The following is a 22317-nucleotide window of genomic DNA, read 5'->3' on the forward strand; positions in this document are numbered from 1 at the left end:
GATAAATACTCCATACTTAAACATACACAAATACACATCGTGAAAGAAGATTATAATATTTTGACGTGCAAAGAAGAAACTGTCAAGGAGATTTTGTGTTTGATTATTAAACAAATAGTAGAGTACAGTATATTATATTTAAATATTATATATTTATATTGACTCTAAATAATATACATTAATATTAATACATCAAAATGACCCTGGGTAAAAGGTATATACCTACAGTACATTTTGGTTCGAGTTAAATACTTTTATGTTAAAAAATAATTTTAAATCTGTTATAGGAAAGCTCCAGAATACCCTCCCCAAGGAATCAGATGCCAAAAATGTTTAGAATATGGCCACTGGTCGTATGAATGCAAAGGTAAAAGAAAATACGTTCACAGATCTTCAAGAACCCAAATTCTGAAAAAAAGAATCAAAACAATGAATGATTTAACCACAACGAATACCAAGAATGGAATGAAGAAAACTACAAAAGATACAAGTAAAAAAGATGAAAGTAGCAGCAGTGGGTCAGATGGTAGTAGTTCTGATTCAGACAGTTGTAGTAGCTCTGATTCAGATAGCTCTAGCAGTAGTGATTCCAGTAAAAGCACTAGCAGTGATTCTTCTCATGGCTCTAGTTCATAAAATTTCATTTTATATGTTTATTTTTTCAATACAAATATATTTTTCTGTGGATTTGTTTAATATAATTATAAATTTGTTTGTTGCTGAAAGGTTATTTTGTTGATTTAAGTTTCTGTATAGATGGCACATTCAATTAAACATCTATTATTTCTGTTTTTTTTGGGGATTTTTTCAAGATTAGAAAAAGAAAAGAAAATGGCACAATTCAACAGATTTAATGTGATTGGTTATAAAATAATTACTAACTGATTTACAATAACTTGTCCAACTATGCCTTTACTCCTTTCAAGTTATTTATAGTTGGTGTTTACTTGAAATATTTATCTAAAATCCAAATAAAGCATATTATTTTAAAATATTTCTTATAAATATATACTTAGTATTCATATGATCAAATTTTTTGGCGTGCAATAATTTCTGTAAATATTGCTCTGCAGTGAACGTGTTCTTGAACAAGTTTTACATTAAATATCAATATTTAATTCAAGAGTGAGGAAAATAATCAAGTTATTTACGAAAAATTTCAAAATATATAGAGCATTTCTACTCAAAATTAATATTGTATATGTATGATTAATTACCAATTATACAATTTTCTATGGTTCCCGAGCACATTTCAAAATGTTAGTGGACATCGTGAAAAACTAGGAAACATCATCAAAACGGAAACAGTTAAATTGTCATACGTCAATCTAATAAGTCAATATTAAAATGGCGTCGTAGTAATAGATGCTACTTGTATTTTCAAAAAAACAATGAGATTTGTAGGGAAATGATTCTTTTACATTGATTATTTATATATACTCACTCAATAATCATGGACGCTGTTAAGTCCTTTAACCAGGAGGTAAATATCTGTATACATTATATGTCTATAAATGTTACTAATAAGACGCCTGATTTTTGGGTGGAAAAATCGTATACCGGCTTATTATCTTAGTTATCACATCTTTTAATCTTGTTACTACTAAAATAATTTTTTATTTTTCAGCTATCCTCCTTGTACGAGGTGAAACCTCCGATATCTAAGGCCAAGATGACTGCTCTAACGAGAGGGGCAATTAAGGCCATCAAATTTTACAAACACGTAGTGCAAAGTGTAGAAAAGTTCATCTTGAAATGTAAATCCGAATATAAAGTGCCTGGACTGTACGTTATAGACTCTATAGTGAGACAATCCAGACACCAATTTGGTGCAGATAAAGATGTTTTCGCCCCTAGATTTGCGAAAAATATGCAACAGACTTTTGTGAATTTGTTCAAGTGCCCTCCTGAAGATAAAGTAAGTGTTGTTTTTTTTTAACAGTAGGTAGTGAATATATATCAATATTTTGAGTTTCAAATCCTGACTTGTTGATTGTATTCTATTATGACATATTTGGATCAGGTTAGTTCAATATGTTTTTTATTTTAGAGTAAAATAATTAGAGTGCTCAACCTTTGGCAAAAGAATAACGTATTTCTACCTGAGGTGATACAACCATTATTTGATTTAGCTGATCCCAATAATCCAATTTATAAAGAAATTGATGCCATGCAACAATCAGCGAATGGTTTTAATAATACCACATCATCATCAATAATCAAAGGTATTTATTGTAAATTTATTCTAGTTCTTGAGAATTTTTAGAATGTTTTCAATTTATTGTTATGTAACTTTAACTCCAGTTAAATAAATTTTTTGATTGAGTGAAACATAGAGGGTCACTGAAATATTTATTTTAGTTTATTTAGGGTAAGGGCTATTTCATATCAAATCAACATGGGGTATAAACCTGACTCCCACTCAGAAATTAAAGAAATTTGGTATGAAGGTTTTTCTATTAGAGATTTAGAAAAATGCCATTTTTTTATTCCAGTATCTCAAAAAGTTGAAAAATTACAGCCAAAATACACCTATAAAATATAACAGACGTATTTTAAAATCACCATAGATTTAAATGCTCTTTCTTTTGATTTACAACACCACATACTTTGTTTTGGAAACTATTTTTGAAAAATCCAATTTAAAATTTTGATTTTCTTAAAAATGAATGTTTTTGAAAAGTTCCTATGAAAAGATTATACTTTTGGTAAGTGATTTTGTAAATTTCAGAGTGGGAACCTAATGGGTTCATAGTTAAACAATAATTTTTATAACAGGTGTTTTATAATTTTTGTATAAGTTCAATACTATTTATCCTAACTTTACTTAAATGATTTATGATGGTGATTATACTGGCATATGTGTTGGATAAGAATGAAGACAATGAACTGAAAGTGACTTTTATGCCTCCTGCTGGTCCTTTGTCATCATTTTTATATCCAAAAAAGCATATTGTGGATACCACTGACAGATGTACTTTGTATATTAGAAGAAATTATGTAATAACATCATAAAAACAACACGAATAATAAAGTTCTGCAAACTTTTGCTTAAAATGTAATCTCATAAATTTAATTTTAAGTTTCATAAAACTTCTTTTTTAAAAATTATCATTTACTTATGAACTCATCATCTTCTCACTTTGAAATTGTTTGACAATTTTCACAAATGCACTTTTTGAGATAATTAGAATCAAAATTTTGATTTTAGAACCACTTTTTATAAAAAGTATGTTGTGTTGTATATCAAAAGAAAGCATTTAAAACTGAGTAAAGTGACACTGCTCCATCTCTAGCTCAATTATGAGAAAAGCAATGGTTATTTTGAAATATGCTAGATACATTTTTTAGGTGTATTTTGGGCAACTTTACAAAGCTGTAATTCTGAAACTGTTCAATATATTTCTAAGGGTATGATGGGCCTATCTGAAGGCCTATGTGCTCGACAACTTCACGGTCGCCCACAACTACAAAATATAAAGATATTTCAAAAAAATTTAACTTCCTCTATGAGGATAACCTTCATACCAAATTTCATCAAATTCTAAGAAGATCAAGTAGTTTTTTTAATTTTAGTGTATTGATTTTATATGAAATGATGCAAGGTAATAAATAACTTTGTAGTAATGATTTTAATTGATAGTTCAAATAATTTAAGGGTATGAATTTCCTTTTTCTTTCAAGGTTCACCAGCCCTTCAAAGAACACCCACCAAAGGTCAGCAAGGCAACGAAACTCTTCATGGGTCGACTACAAATTTGGTAAATAAAATTTTATTTACTTTTCATTTGATTTGAAATTTTATATTGAAAAATTATTAATTTATTTCACATCCAGAATTTGACAGATCCAAATGTGCTGCAACAGTTACAACAACTTCAAAGGCTCATATCTAAGAATGTAGAAAATTCCACAAGGACTGAACAAGTTCATTTTGATAAAAAATTATTAGATTTTGATTATGATGAAGATGATGATGATATTCATCCTTCGCCAAGGCCCCAACAACCTACTGCCGAATCAATTTTACCAGTTACAAGGTAATTTGAGTGATATAATGTATAGATTGAGTATTAAATGCTCAAATCTATCATTTTTTTAGCCTTTTGACAAACCCAGAAGTTCTTAGACAGCTTCAGACACTGCAACAAACCATGGCAAATGCTGTCCAACCACAAATCCAAGACTTGGATAGTGATAGAATAAGAAAAATGCAGGAAATGAAGCAACAGGAAGAAGAATTTGACAAGCATCTTGCTCAAACTGTACCAGTAAGAAAAATAAATTTTTTTTATATCATATGATATTTCTAACTCATATTTTTTCTAGAATCTTCCATTCGCTTCAGAATGTGAATTCCGCAGTAGTTCAAACCATCTCTCTATGCAAAACAATTATTACATGGAAGGTATGAACCCCCCAGCTCCTCAATATCATCAAAACTTAGAACAACAGTCAAATCAAGTTATTGTTGAAAAATCAAATCAACATCAAGATGATAACGCCGAAGTCGAAGTCATCACTCTTGATCAAGACGACTCCCGTTCAGTTTCACCTAATGAAGATAGGTATAGGAAGAGGAGGAGAAGCAGATCTAGATCGAGAGATAGAAGAGGAAGGGATAGGGACAGAGATAGGAGGCGATCTAGGTCAAGATCAGGATCGAGAAGACGTAGATCAAGGTCAAGAGAAAGAAGTAAAAGAGATAAGAGTAAAGAACGAGAGAAAGAAACTGAAAGAGATAGGGAGAGGAAAAAGAGAGGGTTGCCATCTATTAAGAAAGATCATCTTAGTGGTAAGTAGAAGTATAAAAATTGCGAAAAATAAATGGAAGATAATGATTTTTTGTTTAAAGTGTGTAGTACAACTTTATGGGTCGGACATCTGTCAAAATTAGTACATCAGGACGATCTGTCTAATACGTTTGGTGAATACGGAGATGTAGTCAGTATAGATTTAATACCACCAAGAGGATGTGCATTTATAGTAATGTTAAGGCGACAAGATGCGGCTAAATGCTTGACAAAATTAAAAGGACATAATTTACACGGGAAATCTATAACGGTAAAAAATCTATTCAATTAACTCATTAACGTCCAAAACTTTTTTATTGATTTTGTTTTTTGGACCTTGTGTTGTCATTGTCATTTCATTGGACCATATTCAATTTCCCATTGGGAATATTATGACAAGAATTATCCAAAACAACTCCTCATTGTTAACTAAACCACCCTTCTAACATTAAAAGTTTCCCTTAATGCTGTACTATTTTGAATAGTCGTGCAACTTTAATTGTAGCTGGTCACTAATGGGTTAAATTAACTTTCTAATTAATTTTTTTTAGCTTGCATGGGCTCCGGGGAAAGGAGTCAAAGGTAAAGATTTGAAAGATTATTGGGAAGGTGATTTAGGTGTTTCATATATACCATATACGAAAATAAAACAAGATATAGATATTGATCTATTAGAAGATGGTGGTATGATAGATGAAGAAACTATGCCGCAATGGATGAAAGAAAAAGTAGAAAAAATGGGTAAAAAACCCAATGTAGAAATAACTAATATCTCTATAAACACTGGAACCACTACTACTACAATAGATACTAGCCAACCTCCACCTATGCCTGGAACTGGTTTATTACAACCCCCGCCTATAATGCCAATGGTGAATCCTTTCCAATTTAACAATAGATTATTGGGTATGAATGTACCGCCCGGTATGATGCCTAATATTCCTAATATGCCGAGTTTACCGAATATGCCTAATATACCTATAGGAGTTCCACCGCCTAATATGGCCGGACCACCCATGATGGGATTGGGAATTGGGTCGCATTTCCAAGGTAAGGTAATTTTAAAATTCGTCCAAAACTTTCTCGTGCATCTGTAATGAATTAGTTCGAATAAACCATTTATTTAAAATCGACTTTGAGAAAATTCACCTACTAATATATTTTGAATTAAGGTTTCAAAGTAGGACCGCCTAACATGATGCCACCTCAACTACCAACGTTAGAAAACAAATCGAACGTTAACGCCGACGCCAATCTTCACAGTATTGGTGAATCGTTAATGAGCATCACTCAATCATTTGGTATTGTACCTCAGCCGCCTGCTCCGCACGAAGACACCATGGATATAGAAATGGAAGACGCCGATTCGAAAACAATGGAAAACAAAACTTTCAACGAAAATCCACCTCTAGGTCAGTTTAATAGGTCTAACAGGGATGACGATAGAAGGGATAGAAGAGAAGATAGAGATAGACGTAACAGGAGTAGAGACAGAGATAGAGATAAGTAAGTAGATAATGCACGCCGAATATAAAATTTTTAATTAACCTCTATTTTCATATCTGTAGTAGAGAACGAGATAGAGATAGGAGTCGCGAACGTCATAGTCGCGATAGAGACAGAGATAGAGGCGACAGGGATCGGGATCGGCGTTACAGAAACGATAGAGATAGTAGTAGAGGTAGAGATCGTGATAGAGATAGACGAGACGATCGTCGTGATAATAGAGATAGGGATCGCGGTAACCGTTTCGGCGATAGAGATAGAAGAGATACCAGAGATTCAGAAAGGGATGATAGAAGAGAAAAGGAAAAGACGCTCAACGACCGTTTAAGAGAAATGGCCGGGATGGGTGGAGGTTACGAAGATAGAGATAGAAGCAGAAGTGATCGATTTAACAGAGATAGAGATCCTTCATTTAAATTTGCACCATTTAGAAATAACGGAAGATCTGAGGACGAGTTCGGGCGCGATAGAGAAAATTCGTTTAGACAGAGAGATCAGTTAAACAGAAGTAGTAGAGAGAGAGATAGATCCAGTGAGAACAAAAATAAATCTGAAGGTGCATCGAATATAGAAAACAAAAAAAATGATAGTGAAGATAGAAAAGATGAAACTGTCGAACATAAAGATGAAGAAAAAGGAAAGAGTAAAGAAAATAATGTTGCCAATACGAAAAACGATGTTGGAGAAACAGTAGGGGAAGATAATAAAACTGAAAAAGATAACAGTAAGTTTTATATTAATAATAATGTATTTTAAATACAATTTAATAAATAATCTAGATTCTGAAGAAGATAAAACATCCGAGGAAACAGATAAGAAGGAATCGCTCAATTTTGAAGCTCCCTCTTATGAGACTCCTCCATCCTTCGATGCTCCACCACCATTTAATGGTCCACCCCCATTCGAAGGTCCACCTGGAGTATTTGATCTTCCTCCTAGGGGTATATTCGACGCTCCTCCGATATTCAATGATGGAACACCTCCTATGGGAATGTTCAACGAAGGACCACCTAGAGGTATATTGAATAACAAAATTAGATTTTCGTTTGATTTTTTTTTAAACAGGTTTTTTCAACGATGGCGGTCCGCCGATGATGTTCGACGACGGTATGCAGATGAGAGGAAGAGGTAGAGGTCGAGGTAATAGACGCGGCGGTCGCGACATGCGCATGGACGGTCCGCCGGAAATGAATATGATGGATGGACCGCCGATGGGATTCCCCGATGGACCTCCTATAATGGACGGAACGCCCGGTATAATGCCGCCGTTTAATGACAGATTTATGCGAGGTGGAAGAAGGGGCGGTATGAGAGGCATGCCTCGTGAAGATTTTTACCCTAGAGACGATTTCGCACCGAGGGGTAGAGGTAGGGGGCGAGGAAGAGCGATGTTCTTCAGAGGTAGAGGTAGGGGTAAGTTATAATTAACTAATCATTATTTTTAGCATATAAGCAATGCCCATCCAATAATGAATTTGAGAAAGGAAATCTCAATTCCCGGGTATTATAGATTTCTTAGGTAAAAACAGGACAACCTTAGTTCGAATAGTAGTTCACTAAGTATAGCTATTGAATCAGAGCATTAACAATTGTTTGGTCCTTCGAGAAACAAAACATGTTTACAAAACATAAAACTAAACTAAGTCGCGTGTGCCAAATCTCTATGAGCAGCATAGCTCCGCTGATACCTTCGCTGCATCGAGAAAGAATGTTTAACAGTTCCATCCAAGGGGTGCCATGAAACAATGTTAAAGGTAGAGGGATGTTGGTTTTCCCTAAAACGTATACTAATTTCAGGGTTATGCTTTTAGGATATTAGGGTTATAATGGAAAGGTGACTTGAAATTTTTAAAAGAAGGTAACTTGGAATTCTCTTGGTCAGGTAACGCTCAGTCGGGGGTCGAAGGATTATTGTTTTACAGAGGAAGTTATTTGCAGAAACAGTCGAAAGATGAAAAATGTAAATGAAAGTGTATCAGGGCTAAACCCAATGAATCCCTTCCTCGACATGAATAATTTCCTCAATCCATTTAAAAATATTTTTTTTATTGTTATTAATTTCTCACAGGCGGCTTTAATCCACGTTTCGATGGACCTCCATTTGACGGTCCACCATCTTATGAGAATTCCTTTGATGGACAACCTGGTCCACCACCTTTTGATGGACCATCATTTAGAGGTGGTCCAAGATTTAGAGGTACCCCTAGACGAGATGATCGATTGTGGGTGAGACCAGAGTTTAATACATCCGGTAGAGGCGGTAGAAGAAGTAGATGGGGCTCGTCACCTCCACCTGGAGATGACGGAGAAGGAGATGGTAATGAAGAATGTACTGGAGCATCTTTCTTGGATGAGGGTAAGTTTAAGAGATTTTCAGTAAAATAAAAATTATATAAACCTTTGAAGGGATAGAGGAATGAAATACCCAAATGGAACAGAATTATTAATAATTTGATTCTATTAATTTTTTTTAAGGTGGTGATGAATCGATGACAGAAGGACCAAATGATCCTGTAGTGATGGAAAGTGGAGAGAGTGAGAATAATTGTTATGATAAAGGTGAAGACGATGGTAAATTTGATGATGGTGTTGATATGGAATCAGAAGTACCTCAAGATGGTAAATGTACGCCGGTTGTGGACGAAAGACCGCTTCCACAAGAAAATAGCGGTACGGAAGAAACATTAGACGGCCCCCCGGGGGAGTAAAACGTTTTTAAAGATTTTAGACGGTTTTTAGAACTTTTTTTATATATATATACAATAGTGTAGGTAAAATCATAAAGTATCAAATACGAATAATGATAATAATAATCATGATAACAGATCTCGAAGGAATTTTTTCTTTTTATTATTGAACAGTATAATAATTATTAAGATAAAGTGCAAATATTTCTATATTTATAGCGAATTTGATTGATCGTGTGTAAAATCATTATAAGAGATCTTTATATTATTATTATCATTATTAAATACTTTTACCTAAGAAGGAAAATATGAAAAAATATTTATATAAATGAATATATAAAATTGGTTCGTCGTATCTGACGCAATAATTATGTGTATAAACCCCTTTGGCTGACCTTTGTTTTGAATATAAGTGCTTTAAATAATTGTAAATAGATTTTAAAAATATCGCGAAGAAGGAACTGATTGTAAAATTCTTTTTTTTGTAAATTAGTTAAAGGGACGCTTTTAGCTGTGATTCGGGTGAAAGTGAACACAGGTGAACAATCGGGACGGTTAATATTATTATTTTTCAACTTTTTTTGTCTAGACTCCTTTGTACAGTAAAATAAATGTTTTATTTATTTATTTAAATTGTATTTTAGCTCTAACCAAAAAGGAAAAAAACACACGATGTTATGTACAAAAAATAATGTTAATATATTTAGATGTGTTTATTATTGAGTATATTTAAATATTGAATAGACGAAATTTTATCAAATATGCTAAAAGTTTGGTCACCTATTTTCATTTTTATTTTAATTTATTACCTTTTTATCTATTAACTTGTTGAATTATTTCTCCGTTCGCTTTCCATAATCATGCAGGTTTTATATAAAATAATGAGAAACAATGAAACTTGTCCATATATTTTGAATGTTTCGATTAAAAATACTAAGATTCAAACTAAATTTAACATCAAAATCAAATAAATTTAATAGTTTTTGTGGGTCGTCAAAAATGAACTTTTTATTCAACTTTTCAAGACTAATAACTTAAATTATAAGTTATTTCGACATTTCGAAGACTTTCCCAACTGCTTTTTGAAAAATTATTTACCGAATAACCAAAAATTCGGTTTCTTCACCTTCTATGAATTAAACTTTCGAATAAATCGAGTTATTTGCCAACTAAACAATTTCAATTAAAGAGTTTAGTAGAAACTCAACCTAAAATATTATACATCAAAAGTGGTTAGTATTTATTATACATATTTGATTAGTTCATTTTTTGAAATAGTCGTCACACAATTTTTCAAGAAAAAACTTTAAAAATTTTTTTAATCGTTGTCACAAGCACTGATCATAGGAAACCATCAATAGAAGAACGTTTTTTCGTTTATTTCTTTCCTTATTCAAAACATGGACCATTGCTATATAGGTATCACTCATGGTGTTACCAACCGTAGAGTATTTGTTAAGTACATAATAAAGTGACAAATACTTATTAGTTAGTTCGGATTCAAACCAACTAGGCTGAAGAAATTGTAAAAATTTAAAACAATTAGAAGTTCCTACTAAAGTTATGTATCTAATAATTATTTTGTATTTTATTAGAACGCGAAGAAATCGGCCTTTAGTCACTTATTTCTTTTGTTTCAAGCTTCAAACACAACAATATATGTTTGTAAAAGCTTTATGACTCATTTCCAATACTTTTTTTGCCAAATTTAACAAGTTCAGTTTAAAAATGTTGAAATGTGACCTTCGGTTTTTTCACTTATTGCAGTGTCTTATTTCGAAAGATAAACATATAGGGATATGGATCATAATATTTTAAATCTAAATAAGTGGAATCAAAACATATTTAAACATTGATACTTTTTGTTGGGCACCAAAAAGTTAATTTTGTATTTTTGATCGAACCTAACTAAAGTTGTTTGCTTATAATCGAACACATTGAATATTTTTCTAGTTGCTTTTTGAAATTATTGCAGCGTCGTATTTTGACATATATTTGCTTTATTGCTCTGGCATATAAGGTTTTAAGTAGAAATTATGAAGATTGAAACCATAATGAGCCTTGTTTCTTACAGATTTAACTTATTTTTATTTGAGGTCAAAGTGAACATTTTCATTTCACAAGAAAGATCCAACAAGTTTACGTAATATCACAAATGATGATTATTGAAAAATTTCGTCTAATTTAATAATTAAAAATAAATTGTGGGGTATTGTAACGACCTTCATTGACGGAGGTGTGTGTGTGTGTATTCAACTAAAAGGTAGGTCCATCTGTGTTCACAACAGCTGAGAGGAGGGATCCACGTGCCGTCCTTCAAATGGAAGGAACGGTGCAAGGTTAGTCCAACTTTATTTATTCAAAGGTTAGGTTTACTATATTTTCACACATATGAGATTAACAAATATAATAATAATCAAACAAAAATCACAATTTTGGTGTATAACGCTTTTTGTTTTTACATTTCTGGACTATTTTAGTTATTTTTAATTTGTAAACAGAATTGTTATATTGAAAATAATTTATTACTGTATTATATTTTATTATATACTTATTTTTATTCGTGTTTACTAATTTATATTTTTATATATATAATCGTAGACCCATATGTATCCCAAGCCGATTTCCTTGGGCTTTCTCTTTTCCATTTCTCTAGCTTACCTACCGTCTAAGTTTTTCAATTGTTTTTAATCACAGGTTCTGTATTTAAGTTTTGTCTGATCGTTTCATATTTTATTCGATATCTTCTAGTGACACCTCTGACTCTGCATGAGCACTTCATTTCAGCTGCTTGAATTTTGCTTTTAAGTGAGTTTGTAAGGACCCAGCTTTCGTTACCATTTATGAAAAAGGTGGGAATATTGATTTATACTCCTTTTTGATGTTTTTATTTTTCTTTTCATAAAATTTTTGTGCAACACAACAAAGTTTGATTCTTTAATTCACCTCTGCTTTGAGATTTCCATCGGTCTGTATGTCAACACCTAAATATTTGAAACTCTTCATTTGTTCCATCTATTTCATTTTTGATGTTTTCTTCTCATTTCCCCATTGTTCTTCAATTTTAATGCCTATTTCAATTTTAGCGAACAACCATTTTCATATTTCTGTATCCTACTTTTATCTGTTTCACTTTTGTTTTCATTTCTTCCACTACAACATCCATTATCATTATGAATAGCTCTCCCACTCAGTACTCCCCCTCTGTTTTATTCCTCTTAAAATTCTCGGATTGGTTATCTGATTTCTTGTTTTTCATATATACTTTTGATATTGTTTCTCAATTTGACATCCCCAACCTCTGTAGGAGTCTCAAGTTCTTTTTCCAAACTTCCAATTTGCTTTTTCTAACCTAACCTTTTTTAGTTTCTACCTCCTGTTCAAGACTCAAAATTTGCATTTCTAAATTTCCTTTAAAAATTTCAACTTTCGTTTCAAAGGATCTAATTCTTCAGTTGGAATTTTGTTCACGTCCAAAGCACTATCTCGAAGAATGTCTTTTTCCTCCGACTAATAATTTTTTTTGTTTATTATTTTAATCAAAGATGTTTTTCCATACTATCAGCTCTTGTATTTATTAATTGTTGTTCTTTTTCATGTAATGATTTATCTGCATCGGTGATTGGGATTGAAGGTGGAAAATCCACATCGGGATCATTGGCAGTTGCATCTTTTTCAAAAAAGGAAAACTAACTGTCTCAAATTTTTTTTGCAAATCATCTTGGGGAATTTCAGTTCGTTCTTCAATTTCTAAAGTGTCAATAACATAGCCTGCCTGTGATGTAACTCCTCTTTGTTGTAAAACTATTCCAATATTTGATTTCATCGACGTTATCAAATGCTTTTTAGATACCTATAAAACCGACGTATACTTTTTTTGATTTGTTTTCAGTTTTTTTCTATTAACTGTTTTAATGTGTACTTCTTATTTTCCTTAAGCGATTCCCCCAATTGGTTATCCATGATTTTCCTTAGTCTGTTTTTCTTGATACTCTTGTGGATTAATAATGTTATTCCCCTATAATTACTGCTATCTCCTTTATTAAATCCCAATCTTCCATCTATATTTGATGTATTTTTTTAGCTTCTTCATACCCCTTTGTCTCAAATTTTGTAATATTTCTGATTTGATATTGTCATGCTTAACCTCTTTTTAGTTTCCGTATTACTTCTTCTCTATCGGTTATCTTTCTAGTTTTAGATGCCTTTCATATTGTATTTCCAGTTATTTCTCTCTTCTACATTAAGTATTTCTTCAAAGTATTCCCTCCACACCTCTATAATTTCTTCTTCTTCTTCATCTTGTCTCAATACACCATTTTTATTAGTTTTACATTGTTCGATTTCCCATTTCTTAGTATTTTTAGAACTTTGAATAAAGTGTCTGATTTCAGACTTAATTTTTTTGTTTATTAAAATTATTTGTCCAAAAATCTCATATGTGTTAAAAATCTTATTAATATTACGTTTTTTTATATATATATTTAGCAATAATTTACATATTTTCACATTATACAAGATATAGTGTAAGTTATTTACATATTATCGTATATTTCACCTTTCTAGACTAAAAAATCGATATAAACGTATTAATTTCTTTTTAAATTTCAACCTGCGTCTTCTTCTGATTACCTCTCCCTCCAGTTGTGTTCTTTTAACCATTATATTTGCATTTATTTTGTAAATATACCCCAACCACCTCTCTTTTTATGCTCTCTTCTTCTTTTATTATTTATCTTCATAACAATTTGGTTCTTCTACTCCCAATCTGGTTCAATTTCAATTGAGCTTATCCATCTTCTGGTATATTTATTAGGTACCTTTTATTATACCCCCTAAATAACTGACCTTTCTTGGTTTTTATGGTGTTTAGTAGTTTTCGATACTTATTCTGAATACCTCATTACTGGTATCTGAGGATTCTTTGTTATTTCGCTTGTTATTGTTCAGCCCAATATTGGTGACTATTTGGGGGGCTGTTCCAGTATTGTTTAAGCAGATTTACTAAAATTATTTACCCCCCCCCTAAATAAAAGCTTAGGGAAACATTGGTATATGATTAACTAATTTTTTTTACAAAATGTGAGATGTTTTTGATGAGTTTTTTTTAAGTAAATTAACTTTTATTATCAATTAAAAAATGGTATTTTCTTTTAATATATCTAAATTGATCTTTAAACACTTTGAGCTGGTTCGTTAACTTCCTAAAATTCTTCGGAATACATTCAAACCACTATTTTGAATTTTTTGAGGTTATAAAATAAAATTTGGTCGATAAAACCTAGTTGAACATATAGTTTTAATTATCCTCCAGTGTACGTTGAAGGTTATAGTAACTCATTTTATGCGAGTAGAAAACTATAATTTATCCACGACTAGTAACTCATTACTTCTATATGCATCCATTATTTAATCAACTTTAAACTACAGAATGTAATGAAATAACTATATGAATGATTTTTTTTTCAATTTATTACTTTTGTTGCTCGGTATTTATCAAGATGTTTTCGTTAAAAAGTTATTAATAATATCTTCGCTAGTACTTATACCATGAAAAAAAAATTTTCGATTGGATTTATTCTTAATCGTTGCTTGCAATTTTTTCAGAGACAATAATATCAAGTTCCCAAATAGGCTTTGCTTGTAACTAATTTTGTATTTGTAAGAAATTTCTCAAACTGTTCGAAAACAATTTCGGTTACATGTATAGACAATGGGGGGGTTGCCTTCTGTGTAAATAACTACTGTCGACGTAATTACCACCTCAATCAACCCCTCCATATCATCAAAAAGAAACGAAGCAAATACTTTTTCGACCCCCTCAATTGATTACATAATACTTGTAAGGCCTCTTGTGTGATATCGTTATATATTTCTTTCAGATCATAATTTGTTCTGCTTCTCCATTACTGATTGTTAATTTTCATCCCCCAAGTATTTTTCTGAGTACTTTCATCCCCTATACTATTTTTCCGTTAATATATTTAACAATACAATTTTTTGTGGTTTTTTATTGTAAAAAAAAATAAATTCAAAATATTAATTTATTTTTACAATTATTGCTAAATATATACAAGTTTTCTTGGAATTATTGCAATTTTGATTTAAATTTGTAGTATAAAAAATGAGGACTGTTCCGAATTAAAAAAAAAAAACAGTAAATATTTTAGAAATAGTAAACTCCCAAGCAGTTTATAACAAAAGTGTCTAATTAATTAATTTTTAGCATTCATTGGTAACTAGAGAGGCTGAACAAGGAATATAATCATAAATAACAGAAATCGTGATTAAAAAATTTTTACTGATTTGGAATTTCTGAAACTTTCTTGATATTTATTCTGAACACACTGTTTACACTACCACTACACCGACATTAAACAATTACACTGATTCGTTTTTCGATAACAAAGTCTTCGTCTAGATTATGAGCGATTTCGTTGTGGGATTGTGGCAAAGTTGAACACCTGAGTGTACTAACACTAATATATTTCCGAGTTTTCGAATACTTATGTTTTCCACGTCTAGGACTGATAGTAGTGATAGTGTAAACAGTGCGTTCAATACTATTAATTCTTAGGGCATAACTAATTTAGTGAATACATCAGAAATTTGAAAAATTTTATTTACTTTTCCAGGTGTAAGGCATGCTTGAGTTGAGTCATTATGTGGGCTTCATCCTTTCCTATCCTGTGTCTGTTAATTAATTTCCTGTCATTATTATAATTTCTTCTACCCGGCTTCTCTTTTCTTGATTGTCTTTCTTCTATTTGTTTTGAATTGGTTTTTCTATTCAATTTTTTCTTACAGTGTTTTACCGTATCTTGATGTATTATCTATTTTCCTAATAAATCTCATTTCTGTATTTTGCCAGCTACATTATGAGCGTTTTCGTAGTGGGATTGTGGCAAAATTAAACGCCAAAGTGTACTAACTCTAATATATTACCGACCTTTCTAAACACTTATGTATTCATCGTCTGGGACTAGAATTATGATCAAGTACAATATAAAAAAGTATAATAATAATAAAAATTACTTACAATAATTCACACGCCGTGATTCTTAACAAATTAATGTCAGTAATTTTTATTATTATTATACTTTTTTATATTGTACAGTTCCAGACAATGAATACATAAGTGTTTCAAAAGCTCGGAAATATATTAGAGTTAGTACACTTTGGCGTTTAATTTTGCCACAATCCCATTACATAAAACGCTTATATATACATAAAAGGGAATATCGAATTTGTGATTAGGACATCACTTAAATCATGTTGGTCTCTATAGAAACTCTAAATAATTGAAAAAATACTGAACACTACATACATGCGTTTCGATAACCAAGTTATCATCTTCAGAGATTGAATGTAGGCTAAACCGTGGACATGGAGGTGCGTGTCAGACCGTTGGTTATTACGGTTTCGAGCAGCATGTTCCATAAGAGTTCCTATGGAAGTAGTTTAACAAAGAAGACAGATCCAAAGTAATAATCTTCAAAAATCTGCCTATAAACATGAAGGAATAGTGAAAATAAGTTAATTATAGACCAGAACTACCCTTGTTTTAGCAAAACTTGTTAATAATAGGACCCGGATGAAGAATTAGGGCTCCTTTCAATGTGTTACAAGCTCAATTTTGTTCGAAGGACCTCAACTAAATCAGTTTAGTCGTGTTTCAATTTTTTCATTTTTAAATATAACCAAATGTCTGATGAATTGGAGGCTCCACACTATCAAATGCTTGAGTAAATTGATTGTATCAAGCGTGATTGATAGTTTGGCGTTTGAAGTAGGTATTGACGGTGATTGACAGAAAGTTTGAACAACTCAGGCGGATGATCAAGCCGCTTGATGGTCTAGGACAATTTTTACTAAGCATTTCGTCAATCACTTGGTGGAAGTCATGGCGTCCACTACCCAAACCGCGCTTCCCGAAAACTTTGATCGGAGGCGAAAGTGAAATTCAGGTCTTCTAAATCTCTGCCTTTGATTACCAAGTGCGCGGACTTCGAGAGGCAGTTTTTCGCGATGTTGCCAAATTTCCTGCACTGTTTCTGTACATTTTAATCATCCACCATCTTTTTCTCCATTTTTTGAGTGCACATTGCAACGATAACTGTCATTTCAACTGTCAATGTTGCCAAGTGCGCGGACTTCGAGAGGCAGTTTCTCGCGAGGTTGCCAAATGTGTAGGTAGTGGTGTGCTTTGAATTTCAATTATCTTGGCGGAAGTGTGGACATTTGATAAAACGTCGGTATTTTTGATTGCAGTGCTTTTTTATTAAAAAAATTTAATGTTGAATAGATAAGATCAAAAAATAAATTATACGTATCGATAGTGAAGGTTTGGTTATAGGCTAGAGTTGAAAAAAAAAAAATATTTAATTGATATACTTAGTCATAAATGACACGTTAATAGCTTTTTAATAATATACTATTAATATTAGAGAATAATCAGTATAGTCAACTTACCACTCATCTGTCTAAGTTATTTGACGATAGGTGGCGCTAGGTACTTCTAATTTTGATATATTATACTTTGCACAATTACTAATGGTCTGTTTTAAGGATTTACTTGTTTGATATAAAATATTGTATACAGTATTTGTCAATGAGGATGCTTATTATCTATGATACAATATCTTTAGTGTCCTAAAAAGTTGAAGCGTTTTTTACTAATTTTTTGTCGCCTTTTGTGGTTCGGAACAGTCCAATTATATTATTATGAAATTTAGTTTTTAACGGGTTGTATTATCGACAAATCAAATTTGAAAATGTGGCTTTTTTTATTTAGTATAATTAATACTTATAAATGTTAGAAATCCGTATATTATTATTCAAATAAATGATTTCTGGCTTCAATTTGTTGACTATATGCAACATTATCTTTTTACATATTCACAAATAGTAGATTTTACGCAATTTTTGTAGAGTTATTATTATCATACATTAGATTTAGTGATTATAATTCTTAATTTATACATGATAAGTGATTTTATAACTGCTGTTGTCTTTTATAAGTAAAATCTAATGAATATCATGTGTCCCAAATCAACATATACACAATTTCTCGACCACTTAGCAAAAAAATTGAAAAAATAAACCGATAGCAATCACGATGTAGCAACCTATCACTTTTTATTTTCTATCGACACACCCTGTATATTGCAATAACTTTTTTTGAATAAAATCTAATGTTTACCATGTGGCCCAAATCAACATATACACAACTTCTCGATCATTTTGTAAAAATACACCGATGGCAGTCCTATTGTAGCCATATCTTAATTTTTATTTCTATTGACGCACCCTGTATATTGCTATCATCTTTTTTGAATAAATCTAATGTATATAAAGTGTCCAAATCAACATATACACAATTTCTCGATCACTTAGCAGAAAAATTAAATTAAACCGATAGCAGTCCTGTTGTAGCTACCTCTCAAACTCTGTATATTGCTATTATCCTTTTTGAGTAAAATATAATGTATACCAAGTGTTCCAAATCAACATATACACAATTTCTCGATCATTTTCAAAATAAAACCGATGGAAGCCCTATAGTATATCACTTTTTATTTTCTATCGATACACCCTGTATATTGTCATTGTTAATACAACGATAGCACGTGTATGTATGTATGTATGTTTCTCGGCATTTACAGCTGATCTATTAACTCCACTCCTTTTAGGAAGTTTAGTACGTGGGATGGCTCTAGCTGCCAGAGATCTTCATCATCAATTTCATACACTCCTAGGTGTTATACTCTCACACTTCGAGAAAATATTTATATAGGTTTTGTTCTCCACGTAACAGAATCTGCTAAACCTAGTGTCTTCCATGCATCCATTGAGGCGACATTGCAATGATGCCATTAAAAAAAACGAACAGCGAATGTTATTTTCTGCAGATCCCTGTATAACGTGGTAAAATTTCGAATCATAGCTGATACAATAATTGTAAAATTGTGCTCTTTAAAATTATCTGACTTTACAACTTGTATTTGATAAAACAAGCCTTTAATCAAGATAACCCCACAAAATATTTTCCGGTAGTATTAGATCTAGCAAATGGGTTGGTCAAAATATTGATCGATGAGTAAATACACAAGAAAAGGTCAAACAAAATGATTATAATACTATGATGTTGATCACCATCCTGTTACAATGAATTTTGTTCCGAGTTGGTGAAGGAACGTCTTCCTTATCATACATTTGTGCCCCAAACTGTAGAATGAACCCAGTGTATCTTGGTTCGAAATCAGTGAACCTCAGTTCTTGAACTAAATGAATTGATATTTGTTTGTTCTCAAAATGCTTCAGTTTATTCCAATTTTTTCTAAGGGAAGTATGGGGTTAACACAACGTATGTGATTTACCATAATTTTTCATGGGATGGAATGTTTTTATTTGGGAATAACCACTGCACAATTTAACTGAATGTAACTTTTATTTATGTCTGGGAAAGATTTATGATCGATACTAGAATTACTGTCTTTAATTTTTTGACAAAAAATTTTTTTAAACCTTACCTTTGTAAGTTTAAAAAAACATGAGAAGCAATTTTTCAATTTTATAATACAAATTCATTGATGTTAGAGTATATTGTAAAATGAGCCAGGTAAGACCTGTATAAAACTTGGGACAGCCTGTACAGAAAACACTGTGGCCGGTAGTTTACCTTGTCAAACTAACAAGTTTTCACACAATTTGTACACTAAACTTTTCCTATGACCTATATGTGTGAAATGCTCGAATTATTCAATAAGTGTTCCATGTAAGTCGTAGGAAATAATTTCCTTAAATATTTGGTTGAAAAATCAACTTATAATCAAGCTTCGTAAGTCTATTGTTGTTCTCTACAAAAATTCGTGATATTTTACAGCTTAGATGAATTTTTGCATGTATATTGTAATAAATATAATTCGAAAATATAGGTGTTCAAATTAATAATTAATGTTTTTTTTTTTAATTTTTAGAATTTAGATAAACTCCATTATATGATACTTCAATTTAAATATAAGTTTGATTTTTTAAATCGAAAGGGAACATTGAAAAAAATATGTCAACTGAAAACTGTTATAATTTCATCAATTTTATTGAAAAACTTCATTCAAAAGACACTAACCAAATCGAGGGTCATAAATATATTCAGAGACAGAAACATGATAAATGAAATAAAAACGGAATAAATCAATGATGTTCTTAATAGATTTTCAATACATAATGAAATAAACTGTTAAATCATAATTTTCTAGTTTCTCTTCTGTGGTCAACTTTTCAATAAATTGTTTGGTATTGTTTTCCCAGCCCTAAAAATATAATCAATAAACAAAAGTACAACAAATTCATCTATCAATAAGATATGTAATTATATTCATTTACCCATATTTAAGGCAATCGTTGTGTGTTTTGTACTCCATGGTGGCACTTGAAGGTATATTTAACAATCGTTTCAATGCATCTCTAATTCGAGCTGTTGTGGCTTGATCAGAAGCTGTCCTATTCCAAATACTTAAAAGGTACTCTTGATATCGGGTTGATACTACTACTCCACATATTTCGTTACCAGCCTAAAATAAAAATAAAATTGTTTTAGAAACATACTTTATGAATAAAATGGATGGTTTCAAAAAGAAACATCATATTACCATAAACTGTTCGCCTAACATAGCCATACATAAATTCTCCCAGGCTCTTCCCGCTTGTTCTTTCCTCAAACGTATAACCTAAAAATGAAATTATTAACTAGCATCCACTGACAAAAAAAAATAATAAAATATACGTATTTTCAAAAAACTTACCCATTTCCCACCTTTTTTATTAGCGGCGTCTTCCCACATAGGTTTTATACCTTTTTTAAAAAGATGTATATCCCTATGAGCTGGTATATCTTGTAATCTAACCATATGGGAATATAATGCCCACCATTGTTCTACTGTCCCCACCTGCCCAACCAACCTCAATGCTTGACTATATCCCTAAAATTAAAATATGTTGTGATTCATAGAGATAAAGTTTCATTTTTATCTTGATATTACAAAATTATATCAGAAGAAACATCAAATAAAGAATTTCAATACAAGTTTTTAAAAGTATTCACTGTAATCAACTACGCTTATAACTATTATTATTTATATTTTTTAATCAAATTTCTTTTTTCTAAAACAAAAAATATGCTTAATTCTACCTGCGATCCTTGTATCTGTGAAGGCCTTTTTGAAAACCACAAACAATAAGCATGTTGTAGCCTATGTTCTCCTGCAGGATATTCGATCGGCCCCAAATCAGTGGGGCCAGTATCTTCGTCTCCACTTCCACTGTCATCATCCACATGGTGTTTCAATCTGTATCAGTCAAATATAAACAAAAGGGAATGTGAATCATAAAATTGTTAAATTAAAAAATTACTTACGTTTCGAATTTATTAGACATTTTTGTATCTGAATTATTAATGTTATAGATCATAAAATTTTTTATCACAGCTGTATTCTTTTTAATTTATAAATAGTAAACTATTTCAAATTCGACTCTTATGTCAATTCGATAATGTCACTTTTATAACCTAAAAACTGTGTAGTTGTCATTATTTAGTATTATTGGGTGGCTGTATACACTACAGTAAATAGGATTCAACGAAAAGAAGATACAAATGGAAATTTTATTTTTATTAAATTTAAAACAAAAATGTTATACCAACAAAAGATATAGATACGTACAAGTCTTAAAATTTTATATTAAGAAAAATTTCAGTTATAGTTCACTTTTTAAAGTGCCTGAAATTTAATGAAATGGAGATTTTTTTAAAGATTTTTCGATTTTTTTTCACGAAAACATGAAATTAAGTTCTCTTTTTTTAATAAATCAATATTGATAATAGCTAAAAATCTCCAAAAACAACCTTAATAATAAAAGAGAAAATGTATTCAAGACTGTATAATACTAAATAACACATTATACTATGTTGTCAATTTTAATTACATTTCGCAGAAGATTTGAAATTGGATCTTTATTTTTATCACGATTTTTTGAATTTTTCTCACGAAAAATGAAGCTCTCTTTTGTTTGAATAAATCAATATTGATAATTTGGTCACGATAATAGAAAATCCTTATAAACATCCCCAATAATTATAGGGAAACTGCATTCACGATTCTGTATAAAGGAAAATAACTATACTATGATGCCAAGCTTAATGATATTTCGCATGAGATTGGACATTTTTTGAAAATATGAATTTTTACTGTAGCTGCATGTTTTTATAAATATTTCTCGAATTTTTTCCACGAAATAATGATAATAAAGTTATTTTCTGAATAAATAATTCAATA

At 31.1% G+C, this 22317-nt stretch overlaps 3 protein-coding genes across 5 annotated transcripts; 2 read left to right on the forward strand and 1 right to left on the reverse strand.

The window, feature by feature from the left end:
- Positions 1-54: 54 nt before the first annotated feature.
- Positions 55-708, forward strand: LOC130894736 (zinc finger CCHC domain-containing protein 10). Its single transcript, XM_057801704.1, has 2 exons — positions 55-214; positions 288-708. Exons 1-2 carry the CDS (start codon positions 198-200, stop codon positions 634-636), a joined length of 366 nt encoding a protein of 121 aa, XP_057657687.1. The 5' UTR covers positions 55-197; the 3' UTR covers positions 637-708.
- Positions 709-821: 113 nt separating this feature from the next.
- LOC130894709 (uncharacterized) lies at positions 822-9619 on the forward strand. 3 transcript variants are annotated; one of them, XM_057801660.1, is made up of 15 exons: positions 822-1483; positions 1628-1918; positions 2051-2225; positions 3685-3761; positions 3838-4040; positions 4103-4271; positions 4330-4795; positions 4856-5064; positions 5345-5843; positions 5966-6299; positions 6362-7023; positions 7079-7315; positions 7365-7706; positions 8368-8655; positions 8775-9619. In XM_057801660.1, exons 1-15 carry the CDS (start codon positions 1454-1456, stop codon positions 9005-9007), a joined length of 4215 nt encoding a protein of 1404 aa, XP_057657643.1. In that variant the 5' UTR covers positions 822-1453; the 3' UTR covers positions 9008-9619. The 3 variants fall into 3 exon arrangements, with proteins under 3 accessions (XP_057657643.1, XP_057657641.1, XP_057657642.1); XM_057801658.1 differs by having other exon boundaries at positions 1258-1483; positions 7365-7712; XM_057801659.1 differs by having other exon boundaries at positions 1316-1483; positions 6365-7023; positions 7365-7712.
- Positions 9620-20060: 10441 nt separating this feature from the next.
- On the reverse strand, positions 20061-21548 carry LOC130895357 (eukaryotic translation initiation factor 4E type 2). The gene is made up of 6 exons (XM_057802594.1): positions 21402-21548; positions 21177-21333; positions 20791-20967; positions 20638-20715; positions 20372-20559; positions 20061-20298 (listed from the first exon to the last, which is right to left on the reverse strand). Exons 1-6 carry the CDS (start codon positions 21452-21454, stop codon positions 20259-20261), a joined length of 693 nt encoding a protein of 230 aa, XP_057658577.1. The 5' UTR covers positions 21455-21548; the 3' UTR covers positions 20061-20258.
- Between the last annotated feature and the right edge of the window lie 769 nt (positions 21549-22317).

The sequence above is a fragment of the Diorhabda carinulata genome, chromosome 6 (genome assembly GCF_026250575.1).
Source record: "Diorhabda carinulata isolate Delta chromosome 6, icDioCari1.1, whole genome shotgun sequence".
NCBI lineage: Eukaryota > Metazoa > Arthropoda > Insecta > Coleoptera > Chrysomelidae > Diorhabda > Diorhabda carinulata.